The 18,583-nt window shown below is 39.0% G+C and overlaps 3 protein-coding genes and 2 pseudogenes across 4 annotated transcripts; 3 read left to right on the top strand and 2 right to left on the bottom strand.

Moving 5' to 3' along the window:
- Positions 1-160: 160 nt before the first annotated feature.
- LOC148692735 (putative disease resistance protein At3g14460) lies at positions 161-1,493 on the bottom strand. The gene is made up of 2 exons (XM_088679310.1): positions 790-1,493; positions 161-677 (listed from the first exon to the last, which is right to left on the bottom strand). The coding sequence occupies exons 1-2, from the start codon at positions 1,352-1,354 to the stop codon at positions 661-663; spliced, it is 582 nt and encodes a 193-aa protein (XP_088535436.1). The 5' UTR covers positions 1,355-1,493; the 3' UTR covers positions 161-660.
- A 1,167-nt stretch (positions 1,494-2,660) lies between these two features.
- On the bottom strand, positions 2,661-4,813 carry LOC137743434 (putative disease resistance RPP13-like protein 1 pseudogene; annotated as a pseudogene). Its single transcript, XR_015953137.1, has one exon. The product of XR_015953137.1 is annotated as a putative disease resistance RPP13-like protein 1 pseudogene (transcript).
- A 5,894-nt stretch (positions 4,814-10,707) lies between these two features.
- Positions 10,708-12,747, top strand: LOC148692734 (uncharacterized; annotated as a pseudogene).
- Positions 12,666-14,752, top strand: LOC148692733 (anthranilate synthase alpha subunit 2, chloroplastic-like). The gene is made up of 5 exons (XM_088679309.1): positions 12,666-13,009; positions 13,210-13,362; positions 13,668-13,748; positions 13,937-14,023; positions 14,279-14,752. Exons 1-5 carry the CDS (start codon positions 12,932-12,934, stop codon positions 14,600-14,602), a joined length of 723 nt encoding a protein of 240 aa, XP_088535435.1. The 5' UTR covers positions 12,666-12,931; the 3' UTR covers positions 14,603-14,752.
- Positions 14,753-16,950: 2,198 nt separating this feature from the next.
- LOC148692732 (uncharacterized) lies at positions 16,951-17,508 on the top strand. The gene is made up of 2 exons (XM_088679586.1): positions 16,951-17,208; positions 17,302-17,508. The coding sequence occupies exons 1-2, from the start codon at positions 16,951-16,953 to the stop codon at positions 17,506-17,508; spliced, it is 465 nt and encodes a 154-aa protein (XP_088535712.1).
- The last annotated feature ends 1,075 nt before the right edge of the window (positions 17,509-18,583 follow it).

Here is an 18,583-nt window from a genome sequence, read left to right as displayed (position 1 = left end):
TCTCAGACCTACACATGCAAAGCAACTTGAAAACTTTTGTAGCTCTGTGCATCCCCAAGGGAATGATGAAATGGTAATCATTTGATAAGACATGATTAATAGATAAGATCATCTTGGCAATACTACTTAAACAAGTAGAATTTAGACCAGTTGAGATCGATTAGTAAACAACAGAGGGTTTTTGATACTTTGGTCTTACAACATTCATGCATGATCATAGATTCACAGTTCCATAGAAACGAAATCATCATCCATATTTTACAAACCAAACATTTGAATTCGAAGTCCACAAAGTACCTAAATCTACCTCTATATAGACATAATTTGGAAACAAACTTGAAAAAGGAAATTCGGAAACTAGAGCTCATAAACTTGTTGAAGCTCCCTTTTCACCGAAGACTAGTTCAATACAACAGACTGTTGTATAATAGAAGCACCATAAGACACAGTAAGAAAAGAGGGAGAGTAGAACCAACACTGAAACAATTCCACTCCATTTAACCCATCAGTTTCAAGCCTTCTGAGAGATGGTAGCCGTGCCAATGCTGGCATCGAAAAACAATATTCACAATCCATAAGTCGAAGAGTAACAAGTCATCTCCTAACCGATTTGGGATTTTTGTAGCTCCGTATCTTTCTATGGCAAATACTTTCAAGTTTTTAAGGAACAAGAGTACCTGTAAAATTTGTTAATACGTGAATATTAATATTTGAAACATGTTTATGATTTAAAATTTACACAACCATATCGTAAACAAACACATAAACGCACGCTGACGAATTACGTACCGTTCTCTCGGCCATCAATCACTACCTTGGGGATGTGAGAAATCTTGGCCCAATCTTCTTCCGTGTCTCTCTGGCACCGTTGTGTTAGCAAATCAGACCCGGTGATACGTAGATAAGAAAGAGAAGAGGGTAGCCCTTCGTCTGGCAAGCTCTGGAGTTGAGGACAATGAGAAATCACCAACACCTCGAGAGAGATGAGGTGTCTTAACGCCTTGACGTCAATGGTTTTCAGACTCGGATTCTGGAAGATACGCAGAGAAGTGAGAGTGGTTGGCAGCAGCCCCTCTTCTGGAAATGATTCCACAATTTCTTCTTCTTCACATTCTAAGAAGCTGACCTCCAAGTGTTTGAGAGAGGTTTGTGTTTGTAGACCCCACCACATACGGTTTGCCATCAGTTTTTTACAACTCCAGATTCTGAGTGAACGCAATTTAGACGGCAATCCCCCTTCCGGAAATGATTCCAATTCTGGACAATCCCTTATACACAAAGACTCGAGAGATGGGAGAGAGATTTGCATCTCCTCTGGCAGTGACCTGAATTTATTACATTCTTTGATTTCCATCTCCTTCAAGTTGGGCGCTTGCAGTCCTCCATGGAGGAAACCCACAAATTATGGGCCCTCCATTATCTTCAAATCATTGAGGGATGAGAATTTAGATTCTTCCGGAAATGATTTAAATGCTTTACACCCTCCTATGGACAGAGACTGAAGAGATGGGAGAGAGGCGTGCATCTCCTCTGGCAGTGACCTGAATTTGTTACATTCTTTGATTTCCATCTTCTTCAAGTTAGGCGCTTGCAGTCCTCCTCCATGGGGGAAACCCACAAATTCTGGGCACTCGATTATCTTCAAATCATCGAGGGATGAGAATTTAGATTCTTCCGGAAATGATTTAAATTCTTTACACCCTCCTATGGACAGAGACTGAAGAGACGGGAGAGAGGTGTGCATCTCCTCTGGCAGTGACCTGAATTTGTTACATTCATAGATTTCCATCTCCTTCAAGTTGGGCGCTTGCAGTCCTCCATCATAGGGGAAACCCACAAATTCTGGGCACTCGATTATCTTCAAATCATCGAGGGATGAGAATTTAGATCCTTCCGGAAATGATTTAAATTCTTTACACCCTTCTATGGACAGAGACGGAAGAGATGGGAGCGAGATTTGCATATCTTCGGGCACCGACCACAAGTTCTTAAAATGGTTAATAGTTATCTCCTTCAAGTTGGGCGCGAGCAGCACTCCACCACCCACAAAACATACCAGATTCGGGCAATCTGATATTTCCAACTCATGGAGGGATGGGAGTTCAATATTGAATTTGTTGCATTCTTGCGAACAAGAAAGGGATTCGATATTAACTTCCTGCAAACTTACCCACTCAAGTCTTGGGAAGTAGTCTAACGGTATTTTCCCCGTTAGTTTGGGACAGCGCTTCAGACTAAGCTCACGAAGATTAGGAAAATGTCCGCCTTTTTCTTCTTCACCTCCAGGGAAACACCACTCTTGCCATTCCTGCATACGGCAGAAACTCAGAAACTCCAGAGATCTAAATGCAGGTTTAATTCCCCCATAAAACTCAGACCCCACTGATTCCACTCCATTTAACCCATAAATTTCAAGCCTTTTGAGGGAGGGTAGCTGCCCCAATGCTGGCAGGGAGAAGCAATATTCACAATCCACAAGTCGGATAGTGACGAGGTTAGAGAAAGACTCATCTCCTAACCAACCTGGAAACTTTGTACCTTCATATCCTTCAATAGCGAGTACTTTTAGTTTTGTGTTGGGCTGCAGGTTGCCCAGCACTCGGCTATCGTTTTGAGAATCAATAGTGTCACCTTCCCATTTCAAACGTATTTCGCTGAGCTTCTTGTCCTTCAGTTTGGCCTCCAAAGCATCCTCAGCACGTTTGATATTTTGAAGCCCTGAAATATGAAGATTTCCACTCAAATGCTGAAACCCCTTTAACTCATCAATGTTTCCGCCAGCATCTTTGCTCAAGACAAACTCACCTCCAAATGTTTGGAGATCTTTCAATTTGCCCATGTGGGGGGGCGTCTTTTTTATTTGCGTACCTCTGAAATCAAGATGGCGCAAGTTGATAAGTCTTCTCAAATTGGTGGGCAACTCAGCTAGATATCTACATTTCGACACCAACAACGTTTGTAAATTATACAAACTGCATACCGTGTCTGGTAATTTCTTTATTGGATTCCCACATAAGTTGAGGTACCGTAGATGCTTCAAGTTGCTAATCGAATCAGGCAACTCCGCGATATAATGCCCAGGTAGATTGAGAACTCTTAAACACTGTAGCATTAAAAGGAGATCAAGTCGTATTGTTTGCCAACAATATCTTTTGCCAAGAATGAAGGTGCGCAGATACTTAGCTTCATAAATAATGTCAAATATCTCAGAATTAAGATTAGATGAATATTGCATATAAGAAAAATGACGAACCTTGCTCACAACGTCCAATGAGAAGTCGTGGTCTTCCAATCTAATGCAAAATTCCCCACATACGTAAGTCGCCAAATCATGAATCAGATCATGCATAATGAAACAATCATTTGAAGACGAGTACTGAAAAAATGATCGTGAGATTAGATCATCAAAGTATTTCTCTCCAACATATTCCAACCTAGTTTTCTTTTGGGGTTGTAAAAGATCTTCGGCCATCCACAACAAAATTAATTCAGACTTGTGAAATCTATAATCTTTGGGAAATATCGAACAATAAGCAAAACAATGCTTCAACACCGGAGATAAGTACTGGTAGCTTAGCCATAGAGCCGGTAGAATTTCAATCTTTGCATCTGACAACTCCCATATATCACTTTTTAGCACATTTTCCCATTCCTCCACATTTGGTTCAGAGCGTAAGAGACCACCGAGAGATTTTGCAGCTAAAGGAAGGCCTTTACACTTGCTAACAATTTGTCTTCCAATTACCTCAAGATTTGGATCTACAACACCACTTGCATCTTTGGAGGCATGTTTTGCAAATAAAAACCAACAGTCTTCCTCAAGTAAGTGCTTTAAATAGTGGGTTTGAATAGTACCCATTGTAGATGCAACGCCATCATTCCTTGCGGTGACAATGATCTTACTTCCATGAGCTCCAGACTCGAAGGGGCGCCTTAAGGAATCCCAAATATTGTAATTCTCGTTCCAAACATCATCAAGAACAAAAAGAAACTTCTTCCCCGCCAAAACATCTTTGAGTTTGACTTGAAGCTGGTTTAGGTCTGTGGTATCACAGGTTTGTGAAGTGACTGATGCATAAATTGTTTGTGTGATCTTAACAACGTCAAATTCATCAGAAGTACAAACCCATGCCTGGAGATCAAAATGCTGCTTCACTCTATCATCATTGTATAAGAGCTGAGCAAGGGTGGTCTTTCCGATCCCACCCATGCCCACAATGGGAATAATGCCAATCTTACTACAAGTGACATCATTTGATAGCAACAACTGAATGATCGTTTCCCTCTCATGATATCTTCCATACACATCAGAGCCTTCTACTAAGGAAGTTGAAAGCAATGTTCGTGAGATTTTGTGTCTACTACCTCTTTTCAAATCAAGGGCATCTTTTTGTTCTACAATGAAGCTTAGCCTCTCAAGAATTTCCTCTATCTTGCTGTCTACAGGCTCATCAAAAGCATGCAAAGAAGCAGAGATGAGGTCTTGTACCTTGCTTGTGCTACTTCCAAATTCAGCTTCAATTTTCCGCCTCAACGCTTCCGTCTTGATCTCGTCCAGTAGGTCCTCAGCATCAAGGACTGCCTCTTTAAGCTCGTGCAGCCACAGCCTCACATGTGGGTTACGTAATTGCTTTTGCTCGGCATCATCATAAACTGCACTGACAGCCATCAACTTGATCCTCAACTTCTTCAGCAACCCATCAGTTAGTTTCTTTCCTCTGATGAAGTTCCTGACCTCCTGAGAATCCAACTTCACAAATACTTGCTGGAAGAAACCGGAGAGAGCGGCTCCACCAACCACCGCCAGCGCCATGATCGATCTCTTCTTTGCAAATGGATATTTTGTGACACAGTTCAGAGAATGTATAACAACTAATCAAAGACCCAGGAGGATCTGGTCTACACCGACATCAAAGGTGATGACTTGTGTAGAAACAAAACCACTCGTTCTTATAAAGTCAATAATTCACGCGGTGTTGGTCGTAGAACCTGGCATGATGCCGGGCATCCCTTGAATGCTTGAGCAACTAATCAAAGGTGATGGCTAGAGCATCTGGCGCAGCTCTTGAATGCTGTGGGCCCAGTCCAGCATCATCAGCAACATTCCCATCCGCAGCAACTAGCGCAGCCCTTTGCTCCTGTTTGGCCCAATTTCCGTTCAATTCTTCTCAGCCCAGCTGGCGTGCTCCCAGGCCCACTGCCGTATCTGCCCTTTTAGGCCCACCAAGATCCACTACTACCGTACCAGCACATCTCTTAGCTCTCCGATCTCGATGCTTTCCTCTTCTCCCTCTCATTTCTCCATCATCTCTCATTTCTCCCTCGCTTTCCTCGGTCGCGTCGCACCCTTTCAACTGGAAATCTCTGTCGAATTCGCACCCTCTCTGGTGTACATCGCACCCTCAAGGAATCCAGCGTGATTTGTCGCTCTTCAAGTTCAAGTACGGCGCCATGATCGATCTCTTCTAAAGTAAAAATCCTGACCTCATTGGTTTTTTTTTTTTTTTTTTTTGGTGCTTTTTGGATTTCTCTTGTCAATAATTCACTCGGTGTTGGTCGTAGAACCTGGCATCCCAGCTTGAGCATCTAGCGCAGCCCTTGGATGCTGCGGGCCCAGTCCAGCATCATCAGCCACGTTCCCATCCACAGCAACTGGCGCAGCCCTTTGCGCCTGTCTGGCCCACTTTCTGTTCAATTCTTCTCAGCCCAGCTGGCGTGCTCCCAGGCCCACAGCCGCATCTGCCCTTCTAGGCCTACCTTAGTGCTACAACTGCAAGGGCGTGTCTAAGGGCTGGTTTGGTATTGCTGTGATTTGAAAAAAAGCTGCTGTGAGAATAAGCGGCTGTGCTGTGAGAATAAGCGGCTGTGAAATAAAGCAGCAAAGTGTTTGGTAAACTTTTTTGTAAAAGTGCTTTTGGAAAAAAAAAAGCAGTATCATAGTGTTTGGTAAACTTTTTTGTAAAACAGTTGTGACTGTATGAAATGACCAAAAAGGGCATATTACTAGATGTGCTATTAATTTAATTTTCTTAACAAATAAAAGTGAATTACTAAATATATTTTATTTTTAGAAGAAAAATATTTATAAACTTTATCTTAAATATTAATTAGTATGACAAACTACTTTAATAGAAATATTTTAGAGTGAATAGCTAGGATTCATTAGTACAATATTGTTAATGTACTTGAAAGTAGTCTAATTAGATGCATTCATCAAACTTGTTGCTATTCTATTTCTTAATGCCTCTATCTTATGTGATCCTTCAACTTGATAATTTTGATATTCATCATCATCATCATCACTACTATCGCTTTCTTCGCAAAAGTTCCTGGGGTCATCAAAATGGCGATCACGTTCAGAATACCTCCGTATGTAGTTATGAAGAGCCATTGTAGCAATGACAATCTTCACTTGCTTATCGAAGTATTGATGAGACTACCCAACATACAACTCGACTTCTGCTCTGTTTTGTGAGAGCTGAAGCTAAAGCCTCACTTTTCATGACATGGTGAAACGATAGTCCACCCCCGGTGTCGACTGTTGGCATTCATTTCCAACCATAATTTTAAGATTGGTTTCACCTATAATAAACTGCAAGTGTTCTTTATTTATGATGACTAGACTACTATGAGTTAAACATTCAATGATACCAACTACAGATTGGGTTCACAGTTTGTGTATATACACACATATAAATAGTTATTAGGCCTTTATGGGCCACTGGATTTCATTTTGATTAATGTTTGTCAAATGTTATAAGAATTACAACGTTCTATATGTAAAGGACGACATGCTCCCTAAAATTTATGTTTATTTCTATCTCAAATGCTCCCTTGAGTAGTTAGACAAGTTAATAATCATTCATAGATAACGTTCTATATGTCCTTGCAAGTATTTTCTGTAAGCCAAAGATGCGTTCAAGGCAAAGATGCGTTCACAGTTTGTAATTTGATAAAAATTTGACTTTTTGTAGTTCCGAGTCCAAGGCAAATATGCGTTCTTCACTTAGTCGTGTTTGGGGACAGCGTTTGAAGTGGAAACAGTTTGTAATACAAGAGATTACAGTTTGTAATACATATACATACATATACATACAAAAGATTACATCACAGACTTCGGTACAGTTTGTAATATATATACAGTTTGATACATATACATACAAAAGACACTTCCTCTTCACACCATAAAAGTCCAAAAACCTCAAGGGAAAATAATCCTCCAAATTAAACCTATAAATCAAGTCGTACCATTCTTGAACTAGCAACATTAGCGTGTTTAAATGCTCCTGTAAAAACAATTTCAGCATCACCAAATTACATACATACATACATATATATTCACTCGTTAGAAAAAGATCAATTTTGGCAAAAACCAATCAAACACAGACGGAAGTAGCATTAAAACAGGTATGCAGCTGTGTTTAAAACATGTATGCAGCTGCGTTTAGAACAGGTATGCAGCTGTGTTTAAATGCTCCTGTAAAAACAATTTCAGCAGCACCAAATTACATACATACATACATATATAAATGATCCCTCACTGCAGTTGTGTTTAAATGCTTTAGCTATAGCTTGGGACTCCTTGAGGTGATAAAAAAAAAAAAGCTACTATGAAAATAACCCCCACATGAAAAAATACAAAACTGGAATCCAAATGATAGACAATTTAAAAAAAAACAAAACAAAAACAAACAAAAAAAATCTAATGTGAGCTGCAACTTAATTTCATACTCAGTTTGGAAACTCATCTATTCCTGATCAAGTTCGTATTATCTCTAATATGAACAAAATCATGAACAGATAAACAAAACCTAGAGGTGATAATCACATAAACCTAAGAAGTTCTTGTTCCCTTTTCTATTTATTTCCTCTTTCTGTTTCCAATAAACAAAGGACAAAAGAAATTGAAACAAAAGCTGTTTCAAATTCTTCTTCCGGATTTGTTTTGATATCTTCCCAGTCGACTCAATTTGTGTCATTAGTGAAAGGGAAAATACAATGGCATCATGTAAAAAAAAAATTAAGCTTTCCAGCAAAAACCAAAGAGAGTAATAATAAAATTTATTATAACTTGTGCTATTATATTATATCAAGGAAAACAAACCAGAATTTTGGAGATTATAAACCCTCTGACTTCTTGGCTGCGATCTTCTAATGTGTCACCTGCAACACAAACCCGGAACTTCTGAGGAATATTTTGACCCAAAAAACACATGACAAATCAGAAGCACAGTTCACAGATTAGAAGCAGAGCAAAGCAAATTATCCCTTACATAAACCCAAATCAGAAGCAGACCTTCTTCAAAAAAACGAATACAGAAGTAATCAAACTTCTCTCTCAATTTTTTTTTTTTGTTTCCTCCACAAACCCTAATTTTTTCCCCAATTAATTTGTTCCACAAACCATATCACCTTCCCCAATTAATTTTTCCCCACCCTCCATCCCCATTTGTTTTTCCCGACACCCATACCCTCATCCCTTTGCTCTTCCCACTCCTCTTTCCCTAATCTCCCAATCCCTAATTTGAAAAATCCAAACAAATTACCTGGAGAAACCTGGAGAAACCTGGAGAACGAGAGGACGAGAGGACGAGAGGAGAGATCGCAGAGGTTCGGGTTATGCGAGAGAGCTCTGAAAGGTGGAGCGTGCGAGAGAGCTCTGGAGAAAGGTGAGAGCGTAGGTGAAGGGAAAGGGGAGGGCAGTTTTGGGTTATTAAAATTTCATTAAACTTGTACACTGTTCACCCGTGTGTGGGTGAAAATAAGCTGCTTTTGGAAGCTGCAAATTGCAGCTTCTTGTCATCTCCTTGTTTTGGGATTTTTTTCACCCTCAACTTTGAAACAAAGCTGCTTTCCAAAGTTTACCAAACACCAAAAATTTTCATAGCTTTTTTTCATAGTAGCTTTTTTATTAATCACCTCAATCCCAAACAGGCCCTAAGTTGCGGACAAAGGTCGTCCGGACAGCAATCTGAGATTTGGCGAGCTCCGCGTAGAACCGGTTCAATCTGCTACATCATGCTCAAACGGGTTTGGTTCTTCCAAATAGACTTCTTCAAGCCCTTTGGGTTCTTGATGAATATTTGAAAAGTGATGAAGATGAGCCACAGAGAGCTGCAAGGGGAGGATCTGACAGACTGGTCGACGCTCTGGTAACGGTTTTCGGTTTTCTTCCCTTCTCTTTGTTTGTTTCGTTGATTGAATTTTTGTGGGTTTGTTTTGGATTATTGTTATTTGGGAAATTTTGGCGTCTGTGTTGGTCAAATTTTCTGGAAATTTCTGATGGAGTATAAATTTCTGAATTTTCATATGAACTGTTTTCTTCGTGATTTATCTCTACTTGTGGGTTGTTGGGTTATTTTTCTGGGACCTTTGAGGAATGGCGAATTCTCTTGATATGCAGTACATTTTGACAAAAATGGCTGCCCAAATGTGAAGTTTTTTCGCTCAGTATTTAGATTCTTCCCTCTTATATTCTATCCTCATTTGTTGTTTGCTTTCATTTTTATTGATTTTCAGTTAAGATCCTGATATTCGTTGTAGTGTCTACGAAGAACTCAAAATAAAGAAACCTGTATTTTAAGTCATTGTATTGATTTTAAAATCCTGATATATGAACAGAGGCATTTCAAAAATTCAGTAGATGTCTTTGTTTATTTCAACAAATGATACTAACTTGTAATTCCAGTTAGTATGGAAAGAACAAGTTAACAGTTCGATAATCTATTTAGATTCTACTTTCAAGTTTTTCAATGATAATAGTCCCTATAATATTTTTTGTGTATTTTGATGCATGAGCATGGACTAATTGTGGAGGGGAAGGTTTGATTAAACCTAAGCGCTATTGGATCATGTGCTTGTTATCTGCAGGCAGGGCAAACCATACAAGTTGGTGATTTAATGAGAAGCTTCAGTCAAAACAGTTTATTTCCACAATTTGGGATCCACTAAATATACACCGTTTACTTGTGGGGAGGATACATGGTGGTGTAAGGTTGCAGGTAATTCTTTATCCCAGTTGGATACGTCCTATCATTGTTATGCATTTTATAGCATAGCTAACTGAATACAATATGATTTTGTATTTCAAACTATTAGGATATCATAATGTTGATATCCGAATTTGATTGGGTATTTTCGTGATGGGGGTGAAAGGCTGCTAGTTACTGAGTACCTGCCTACTGATACTTTAGCTAAGCATTTGTCCCACTGTATGTCAAACAAAATCCAACCATTTTTTTTTGCTTTCTCTCGTCTTTGGCTTTAGCTTTTGTATCAAGAATGCTACTTTTTAGCTTAGCTTCTAAGATTTCTGGATGAACCTTTTGTGAAGTACTTCCAAATATATAGTTTTTAAACAATCAATGAAATGCAAGATGGCTTTGACATTACTTTTCTATAACACGAAACAGTTAGGCCATTAATCTTACCTGGTAGTATTGCTAATCCTAGAAGATGTTAAAATTGCCTTTCATGTAGAGAAGTCGTGGCGGGGGGGTGGTGTTTACTTTTTAGTGTAGTCTTCTATCTAATGCGGATGTACTGTGCTTGTCTTCATACTGCTAATTTCTCAAGATTTGCATAAGCAATCAATTCAATGTTTTGAGTTTTGTTCCTCCAAATTGAGAATTAGTGGCTGTATTTGTTGAAGAATAATTTTTGGTCATTGCTTTTTCATAAAAGGAGAATCAAACCATTGAGTGGACCATGCATTTAAGTGTGGCTATCTATATTGCTAAAGTTTTAGATTATCGTAGTACTAAGGGTCGTCCGTTATACCATGATTTGAATGCTTATACGGTTCTCTTTGACGAGGTATTCCTTTTTCAGATTTGATCATCTTAGTTAAAAATATACGTATTTTCAGTCATGTCCGTGTCCATTACCATTTTTTAGGGTGATAATGTAGTGTTTGGATGGACTTGTAGGATGGTGACCCTCGCCCTTCATGTTTTGGCCTGAATATTTAAGAAGGTAATAACTTTTCTAGTCTGACTACTACTCATCCATTTGATCATTTTTGTTGTTACTATATCTAAAGAACTTTTCCTGCTTGAGATATGCTGACTTTACTGGTTGTTTATTTACACTGTGGGAAGAGTCGCTCCAGAAAGTGTTGTTTATAGCTTTGGCAATGTTGCTCTAGATCTGCTAAGTGGAAAGTAAATCCCTCCAAGTCATGTAAGTGGGGTGCTATATAACATGTCGGATGCACATTATACCATTAGTCTGTCCTATCTTTACTTGCTTATGCAAACTAGAGCCTTTAGTGCTAGTCATCTTGGACTGTGTCAACTTGGAAGTTGTCGCTCAAAGTTGAAATTGATTGATTACAAATATTCTGTAGTGGATCTGCTCATAATAAACTTGATTGTTGGCATATGATATGCATAAATAACTTTGAGTATTCAATCTCTCCTGCCTGTTAGATTTGGGCATCAGTTGTTTTCATAGCCTCTGTATCTTATCGGAAATAATGAGGTAGTTAAGTGGTACTAGAGCATCTTGCATACCCTGTGAAGAATTCTGGGCCAAGCTTGTTCCATCAGACTCGAGATATCCGGATGTTGAGATTAGTTCAGATGAGATTGCAGTTTGCTCAAAGATCGTGTTCTCTTCTATCCGCAAATGCAAGTGGTGCAAGATAACAAGGAATTCAGACCACTCTTCTGCCACAATACAAAATAAAAGTTCAAATGCAATAGTTGTTGACGGGACTGTAATCCAAGCTGAAGACACTGTTGTTATCAGATGCGGAAGTGAAATTATTTCAGGTCCTGATAAGGAAGGATATTTGAGCTACAGGTTCAATGTATTGCCTGGTCCTGAAACTTGTCAGAAGTAGTTAAAGATTTCTATGGATGTCAAGCATGCAAAATGCTGCATTTGCTTTAATACATAGCATGATGTTGTTACCATTGCTCCTTGCTTCCTTAATTTCTGCAACGGATGCTTCTCTGAGTGGTTAAAGAGATACAGTTTGTTGGAAGAAATCACTTCCTGGTTAATGTTGTGGGGGAAATACTAAAAGCAGATTCTTCACTAAAATGCTCCAACGATGAAGTGGCAACTTTAGACTCTTACGCAACAATACAATCTAATCTTGTTGTAAACTCTGGAAAACATCTTTGTGGAAAAAGGGCTCGCTACCAGTTGGATGAAGAAGCTGATAATGAGTCAAATTCATGCCCTCAATGTGGTACTGAGTATGACGGGTTTCGCTGCAATCAAACCACTATCCATCTGCAATGTCAAGCATGCAGAGGAATGATGCCTTCGCGCACCAATAACATTGTTCCTCAACACTGTTTAGGTTGTGATAAGGCATTTGGTGGCACATATTGGCATGCGCATGGGGTTTCACAATGTGATTCTCACCATGAGTACAGTCGCGAGAATTTTAAACCAACCTCAGAACGGACCATATCTGGAATCCCTACTTCATCGCATGAAAACAATCTATGTGAACAAGTGATCACTGAGAAGTGTATTGCGCAGTTGGGGAGAACATTGCAGGATGTTATTGCAGAATGGCTAGCAAAGTTGAACAACAGAGAAATTGATCGAACGAGGATGCCCCTGAATCATGCTGAGGCGATAACTTCTGGGACACCTATGTGCAATTACTGTTATGAGAAGCTGATCTCCTTCCTCTTTTACTGGTTTCGGATTTAGATTCCCCCCAAGAGGCATCAAACAGGGAGGAATATAAGGAGGCAGTGTTGGAAGCTAAAGAACACATTCTAGCTGGGGATATATTTCAGATTGTATTAAGCCAGCGTTTTGAGAGGCGAACATTTGCAGACCCATTTGAAATTTACCGAGCATTGAGGATAGTTAATCCAGGTCCATATATGACTTACTGGTTTGTCTCGTTTTCAGTGAGTCATTGGTTCCAGTCTACTTGTTCACCTTTTAATTCTAAGGTTATATGAGTATATACTTCCATGATCAGGCTAGAGGCTGTATTCTGGTTGCTTCAAGTCCAGAAATTCTGACACTTGTCAAGGTAAGTCAAGGAAGTCCAAATTTTTTTAACATTTGAATGTTTGTGTTACTCTGTTGCTAGCTCCTAAACCTCTACGATGGTTCCTATAAGATGTCCTACATTTTATGTCTTCTTTGGTCCCTTTTGCTTCCCTACGATAGTGTTGTAATCTTCATTAGCTATATGTTGCTGAGCTATGCATTTCTTATTTTTGTTAATAGCAAACGATCACCAACTGGCCTCTTGCTGGGACTGTTAGAAGAGGAAAAACACCTAAAGAGGATTTATTGCTGGAAAAGCAGCTTTTGAATGATGAAAAGCAATTTGCAGAGCATATTATGCTTGTAGACTTGGGGAGGAATGTTGTCGGGAAGGTTTATCATCTTTCCCTTCTCGTATTTGTATGATTATTACTGTATGTTGAACTTTATTCTCCAGAGTGTAAAACCATGCATATGCTAAATTTTATTATCCATGGTGTCTGTTTTCAATCCATGGCGGGTAAAAGTATTTAATGTATATTTCAACATTAGCTTAATAAATTTACACTTGGTGCCTTGTCTGTTCATGGCTTACGTGACTACTATTTCTTATATTTATAAATTTTTATCAATCTGTTTTTTTTTATCATTAAGTATCTTGTGGCCATAATAATGCTATTGATAATTTGTTCATGCAGGTCTCAAAACCTGGTTCTGTCAAGGTTGAGAAGCTCATGAACATTGAGCGTTATTCCCATGTCATGCGTATAAGTTCAACAGTAAGTATCTCCTTCCGATAATACACATAATAAGTAACCTAATATCTATAACGATTGGGGACACATTTGCGCATCTGAGACATTAGTTTCAGAATTTTTTTTCTCGTTAGGTCTATATCTGTATTCATCAATGTAATGTACTCAAGAGCCAATTGAATTAAGGGGATGGAGGTTTAATGTAATTGTAGGTCACTGGATGGTTACTTGATGATTTAACTAGCTGGGATGTTCTGCGTACTGCGTTGCCAGTTGGGACTGTCAGTGGAGCACCGAAGGTTTTCATCATGAGCCCTTTTTCATTTTTGTTGGCATTCTTGTTTTATTTCGTATTAGTTAGCTTAAATTGATCCTAGACTTAATTAACCTGTATAATCCTGCAAGTACAAATCTTGAGGATTAACCTAATCAGTTAGGAATTTGCATATTACACCACTATTGGTTGATATATGGAACATGATGTCGTGATTTCCTAATCCATCTTATACGGACTTGCTTAGGATTTTCGAGTTTCCTCATTTACTGCAATGCAGGTGAAAGCCATGGAGCTGATCGATAAGCTGGAAGTGACTAGACGTGGTCCATATAGTGGTGGCTTTGGGGGAATTTCGTTTTCTGGCAACATGGACATTGCCCTTGCTCTGAGAACTATTGTTTTCCCAACTAGCTTTCGGTATGATACAATGTATTCATACAAGGACGCAAACAAGCGCAGAGAGTGGGTCGCTCATCTCCAAGCCGGGGCAGGAATTGTCGCTGACAGTGATCCAGCTGATGAGCAGAGGGAGTGCGAGAACAAAGCTGCTTCGCTTGCCCACACTATTGATCTTGCAGAGTCCTCGTTCGTTGATAATTGAATGCGTTTTTTGCTCGCATACAGAATCTGGTTTGTAACATATTCCAAGTTTTTCTTAGCAATTTTGGTCGTGAGTTGAGGTGAGTCATCTTTTTGTACGAATAATGTGAGTTTGATAAAAGTGAAAAGATCTGATTTTAGGAACTGTAAATTATATCAGATGATGGGAACGTACTTCACGTTTAGACCAAACCAAAACTAAAAGTAAAGGCATACACAAGCAAATTTTGAAACCCTAGTTAATCATTGCTGCTTTTGCCCTTCAAATTTTTAGCGAATAGCGCGGTCATATGTTAATCATTGCATCCGTTGTTGCCATGAAAATTTCTACCCGACCTCAATTCTTATAGAGCATTTTCGTCAACCTTGCCAAACTTGGAGAAGAAACCTCTCAGCCTCCTCTCCGTATAATCTTCACCATCTTCGTCCCAAGAAACTATAAACACTTTGACGAAAAAAAACTTACCAAACAATCAATTGTTTTATTTTACATCCGATTTATTCTCAATTTCTCACAGCACAACAAAACAGTTTAAAATAAAAATAAAAATACAAGAATACCAAGCCCAGTAGAACAAAAGATTAGCAGGCCCAGTCTTAACAAGCCAATCACTATTCAACTCTCTCTCTCTCTCTCTCTCTCTCTCTCTCTGTTTTTAAATTTTGTTTGTTTATTAGTTTAATGGGAGCCTTCTTCCGTACTCAGTTTGCTAAACAAGTTTCATCACCTCCTCCTTCTTTAAAAATCACTTCTTCGGCATCTGACAGTAGCACTTTCACTGAATCCGGCAATTACCCAACTCATCTCCCATCCATTTTTTTTCTTCTCAACTGGTATTTCTTTTTCCTCATCATTTTTTTTCTTGTTTATTGGTATTTATGATTTCCCGGTATGCCTGGAAATTTTAGCAAGTCTTTTTCACTTGTAACATTCTCTAGAACTTATGGGTTTAATTACAGCTCGAATTGATTCAAATGTTACTTGGAAAAGGGTGGGGGAACCTGTCAATTCTTGATAAACTGGTGTCAAATTCAATAATTGTATAGGTAAGGATTCTTACAAGTTAAAATTTGGCTAAAGTTGCAAACTTTCTTTCATTTTCCATGATTAGGGGTTAAACCTGCCAATTATTCCCTAAACTAATATATAATTCAATAGTTCTATATGTAAGAATCCTGTGAAAGTTTCCAATTCTTTTCACCCTTGATTGTTTATTGGCCAAAGTTGCAGACTTTTCATTTTTGTTGTTAGGGTTTTTGAAACAATTTCCAAGTGAGACCTATCAATTTTTCTATTGGTTTTCCGGTCATACAAGAAAGCAAAAACAACAGCGAGATTGCATAAACGAAGGTTTAAACTTTGAGCATAAACGATGGTGATATACATTTTCTAAAGGGAATCACCACATTCTGTGGTTTTGCAATCTTGGAGTCTAGATTTTAATTCAAGAATTGAGAAAGTGTCTCTTTTAGAGTGACAATTGTGGCTCCACCTGTCCACGAATTACAAAACCCCTTAAATCTGTTTGTATGTGTTCTGTGGTCATGTCCGGCCAGAAATGATGCCGCTGCTGGGGACCCCTTCTCCTCGAGCCTTTTTGACTCTCTTGTTAATTGGCACTTACTATCTTCCATGAATTTTGCTAGTGTGTGGTTATGCTCTGAGTTAAGAGATTTTAACTTTAGTTGGAATGTTTACGATCCAATTTATGTAGTTGTCGGATGTCTGAAACATGAAGTTGTTCTGTTTATCGGTGTTGAAATGTTTGGGGCGTTACCGTAGCATATTTCATGAATCTGTCTTGTTTGAGTGCAAATCTGTTTTCTTTTCGTACTTGAATGAATTATCTAATTAGTGGTAAAGATTTTGTTTTATAATTAGAAATTAAAATTGCTCTGTTGCTCATAAATAGTTTAATATACAAGTATTTGTTTCTGTTTTAATGAACATAACAATGGCCGGTTACTTATCTTTGAGATCTAATTAAAGGTTCCTGGGACCTTTGTGAATATATTCAAGGGATGGCAGAAGTTGGAGAGAGCTCGGGTGCAAAACCCTGTGAAGAATTCTGCGCTATTGGAAGATCTTTACTTTTCCATGTTTTCCTCACCTTTACTTTTCCATGTTTTATGCTCCATGTTTTATGCTTGTCCTCCCTTTCTTTCGGCTTTTGTTTTTCTTTTCCTTTCTTCCAAAGCTCATTTATATGAGCTTCCCTTGTACATTGGTTTTACATAATACAAAATATAGACATTCAAAAATTCAATATGGTATCAGAGCAGTGACCCTAACCGGCCTGTCTCTGTGATGTTCTCTTGAGAGATTTGTGAGCTTCTTGTCCTTCAGTCATGGCTGAAGAAAGCTTAGTAAATTTGGAAGGAGACGGCTTTCATGCTACTCCACCATCACCACACTCAGATATTGATATCAACCCAAATCAACGTCTTAGTTCTGTCTTGCTAAATGAGTTTAACTATCTTCCATGGGAGAGAGCAGTTTCTCTTGCTCTGGGAGGACGATCAAAGCTTGGTTATGTTAATGGTGCTATTCCAATGCCTGAGACTACCTCACCGGAGTATGATGCTTGGCTATGCAAAGACCAGTTGGTCATGTCGTGGCTACTCAATTCCATGGATCGTAAGATTGCAGAAATTTTTAGCTATGCTGAATCCTCCATGACTCTTTGGAAAAATCTCAAGGAAATGTATGGAAATCAGAACAATGCGGCTAGAGTGTTTCAATTAAAGAAGGACATTGCTGGTTTGCAACAGGAAGGGAAGCCATTTGTGCAACATCTTGGAAAGCTGACCACTATGTGGAACGAGCTGAATGTGTATCGACCACACACCATCGACGCTGCTGTGCTAACTAAAGAGCCGAGGAAGACAAAATATTCCAACTCCTAGCAAGCCTGAGTCCTGAATTCGAAGATCTTCGAAGTCATATCCTCATGAATCCCGACCTACCTTCTTTTTCAAGTGTGTGTGCCACAATTCAAAGAGAAGAGGTTCGAAGGAAAGTCATGACCTTGGACATGAAGGCAAATATACCAGAAGCTAGGGCTTACTTCTCTAACCAAAAACTTGGTGAGGAGAGAGGCTACAAAGGAAAGAAAACTGGCTTAAAATGTAGCCATTGTGATGCTGGTGGGCACTCAAGAGATCGATGCTGGATTCTTCATCCAGAGTTAAAACCAAAGTTTCCTAGGGATAACAAAGGTGTCTCGAAAGGCTCGTACAACCCTTCTTACAAGGCAAATCATGTTGCCACAACTTCTTCTGATGGAGCACTGAAGTTCACCACTAATCCAGCTGCACTGATCAACGAGTTTGCTATGTTTCTTCACAAGAAACAAGGTCTTGGAGATAGTGAAGGACCACTAAATCAGTGTGACAACAATCAAACTGCACTACTAGGACAGTTTGCTGGCTTCCTGGCTGGAAATGAAGGCGTGGTACAAAGGGACATCCCAGGTATCTTACACTCCTTCTCAACTGCTCTCAACATTGGTAATGTGCATGATTATTGGATTATAGATTCTGGAGCCACTGATCATATGACTAACAAGTCTACAAACTTGCATAAATTTGAAAAATTTTCTATTCCATCCCAAGTGTCAGTTGCCAATGGAAAAAATGTTATGGTTGTGGGAAAAGGAAAAATACATTTGATCTCAAGTGATGTCGAGTCTGAGGCTCTTTATGTTCCCTCATTCCCTTTTCAACTTTTATCTGTTAGCAAGATCACAAACTCATTAAATTGTCTTGCCATTTTCTCTCCCAAAAATGTGATCTTTCAGGATGTAGTCACCAAGAAGACGATTGGTGAAGGATTTTTCTTAAATGGTCTCTACTATCTTTCCAAGCATATTCAAGTTCCCAAGGTTTTTCAAGTCACTTCAAGCTTAGCTCAAGAACAACAACTTTGGCACCAACGCCTAGCACATCCTTCTGAAAAAGTTCTATCCACCTTGTTCCCAAA

This window comes from Pyrus communis, chromosome 11 (genome assembly GCF_041283825.1).
Source record: "Pyrus communis isolate YQ-2024b chromosome 11, ASM4128382v1, whole genome shotgun sequence".
NCBI lineage: Eukaryota > Viridiplantae > Streptophyta > Magnoliopsida > Rosales > Rosaceae > Pyrus > Pyrus communis.
Note: the sequence above shows the minus strand (reverse complement) of the source record. Positions and strands in the feature narration are given on the sequence as shown.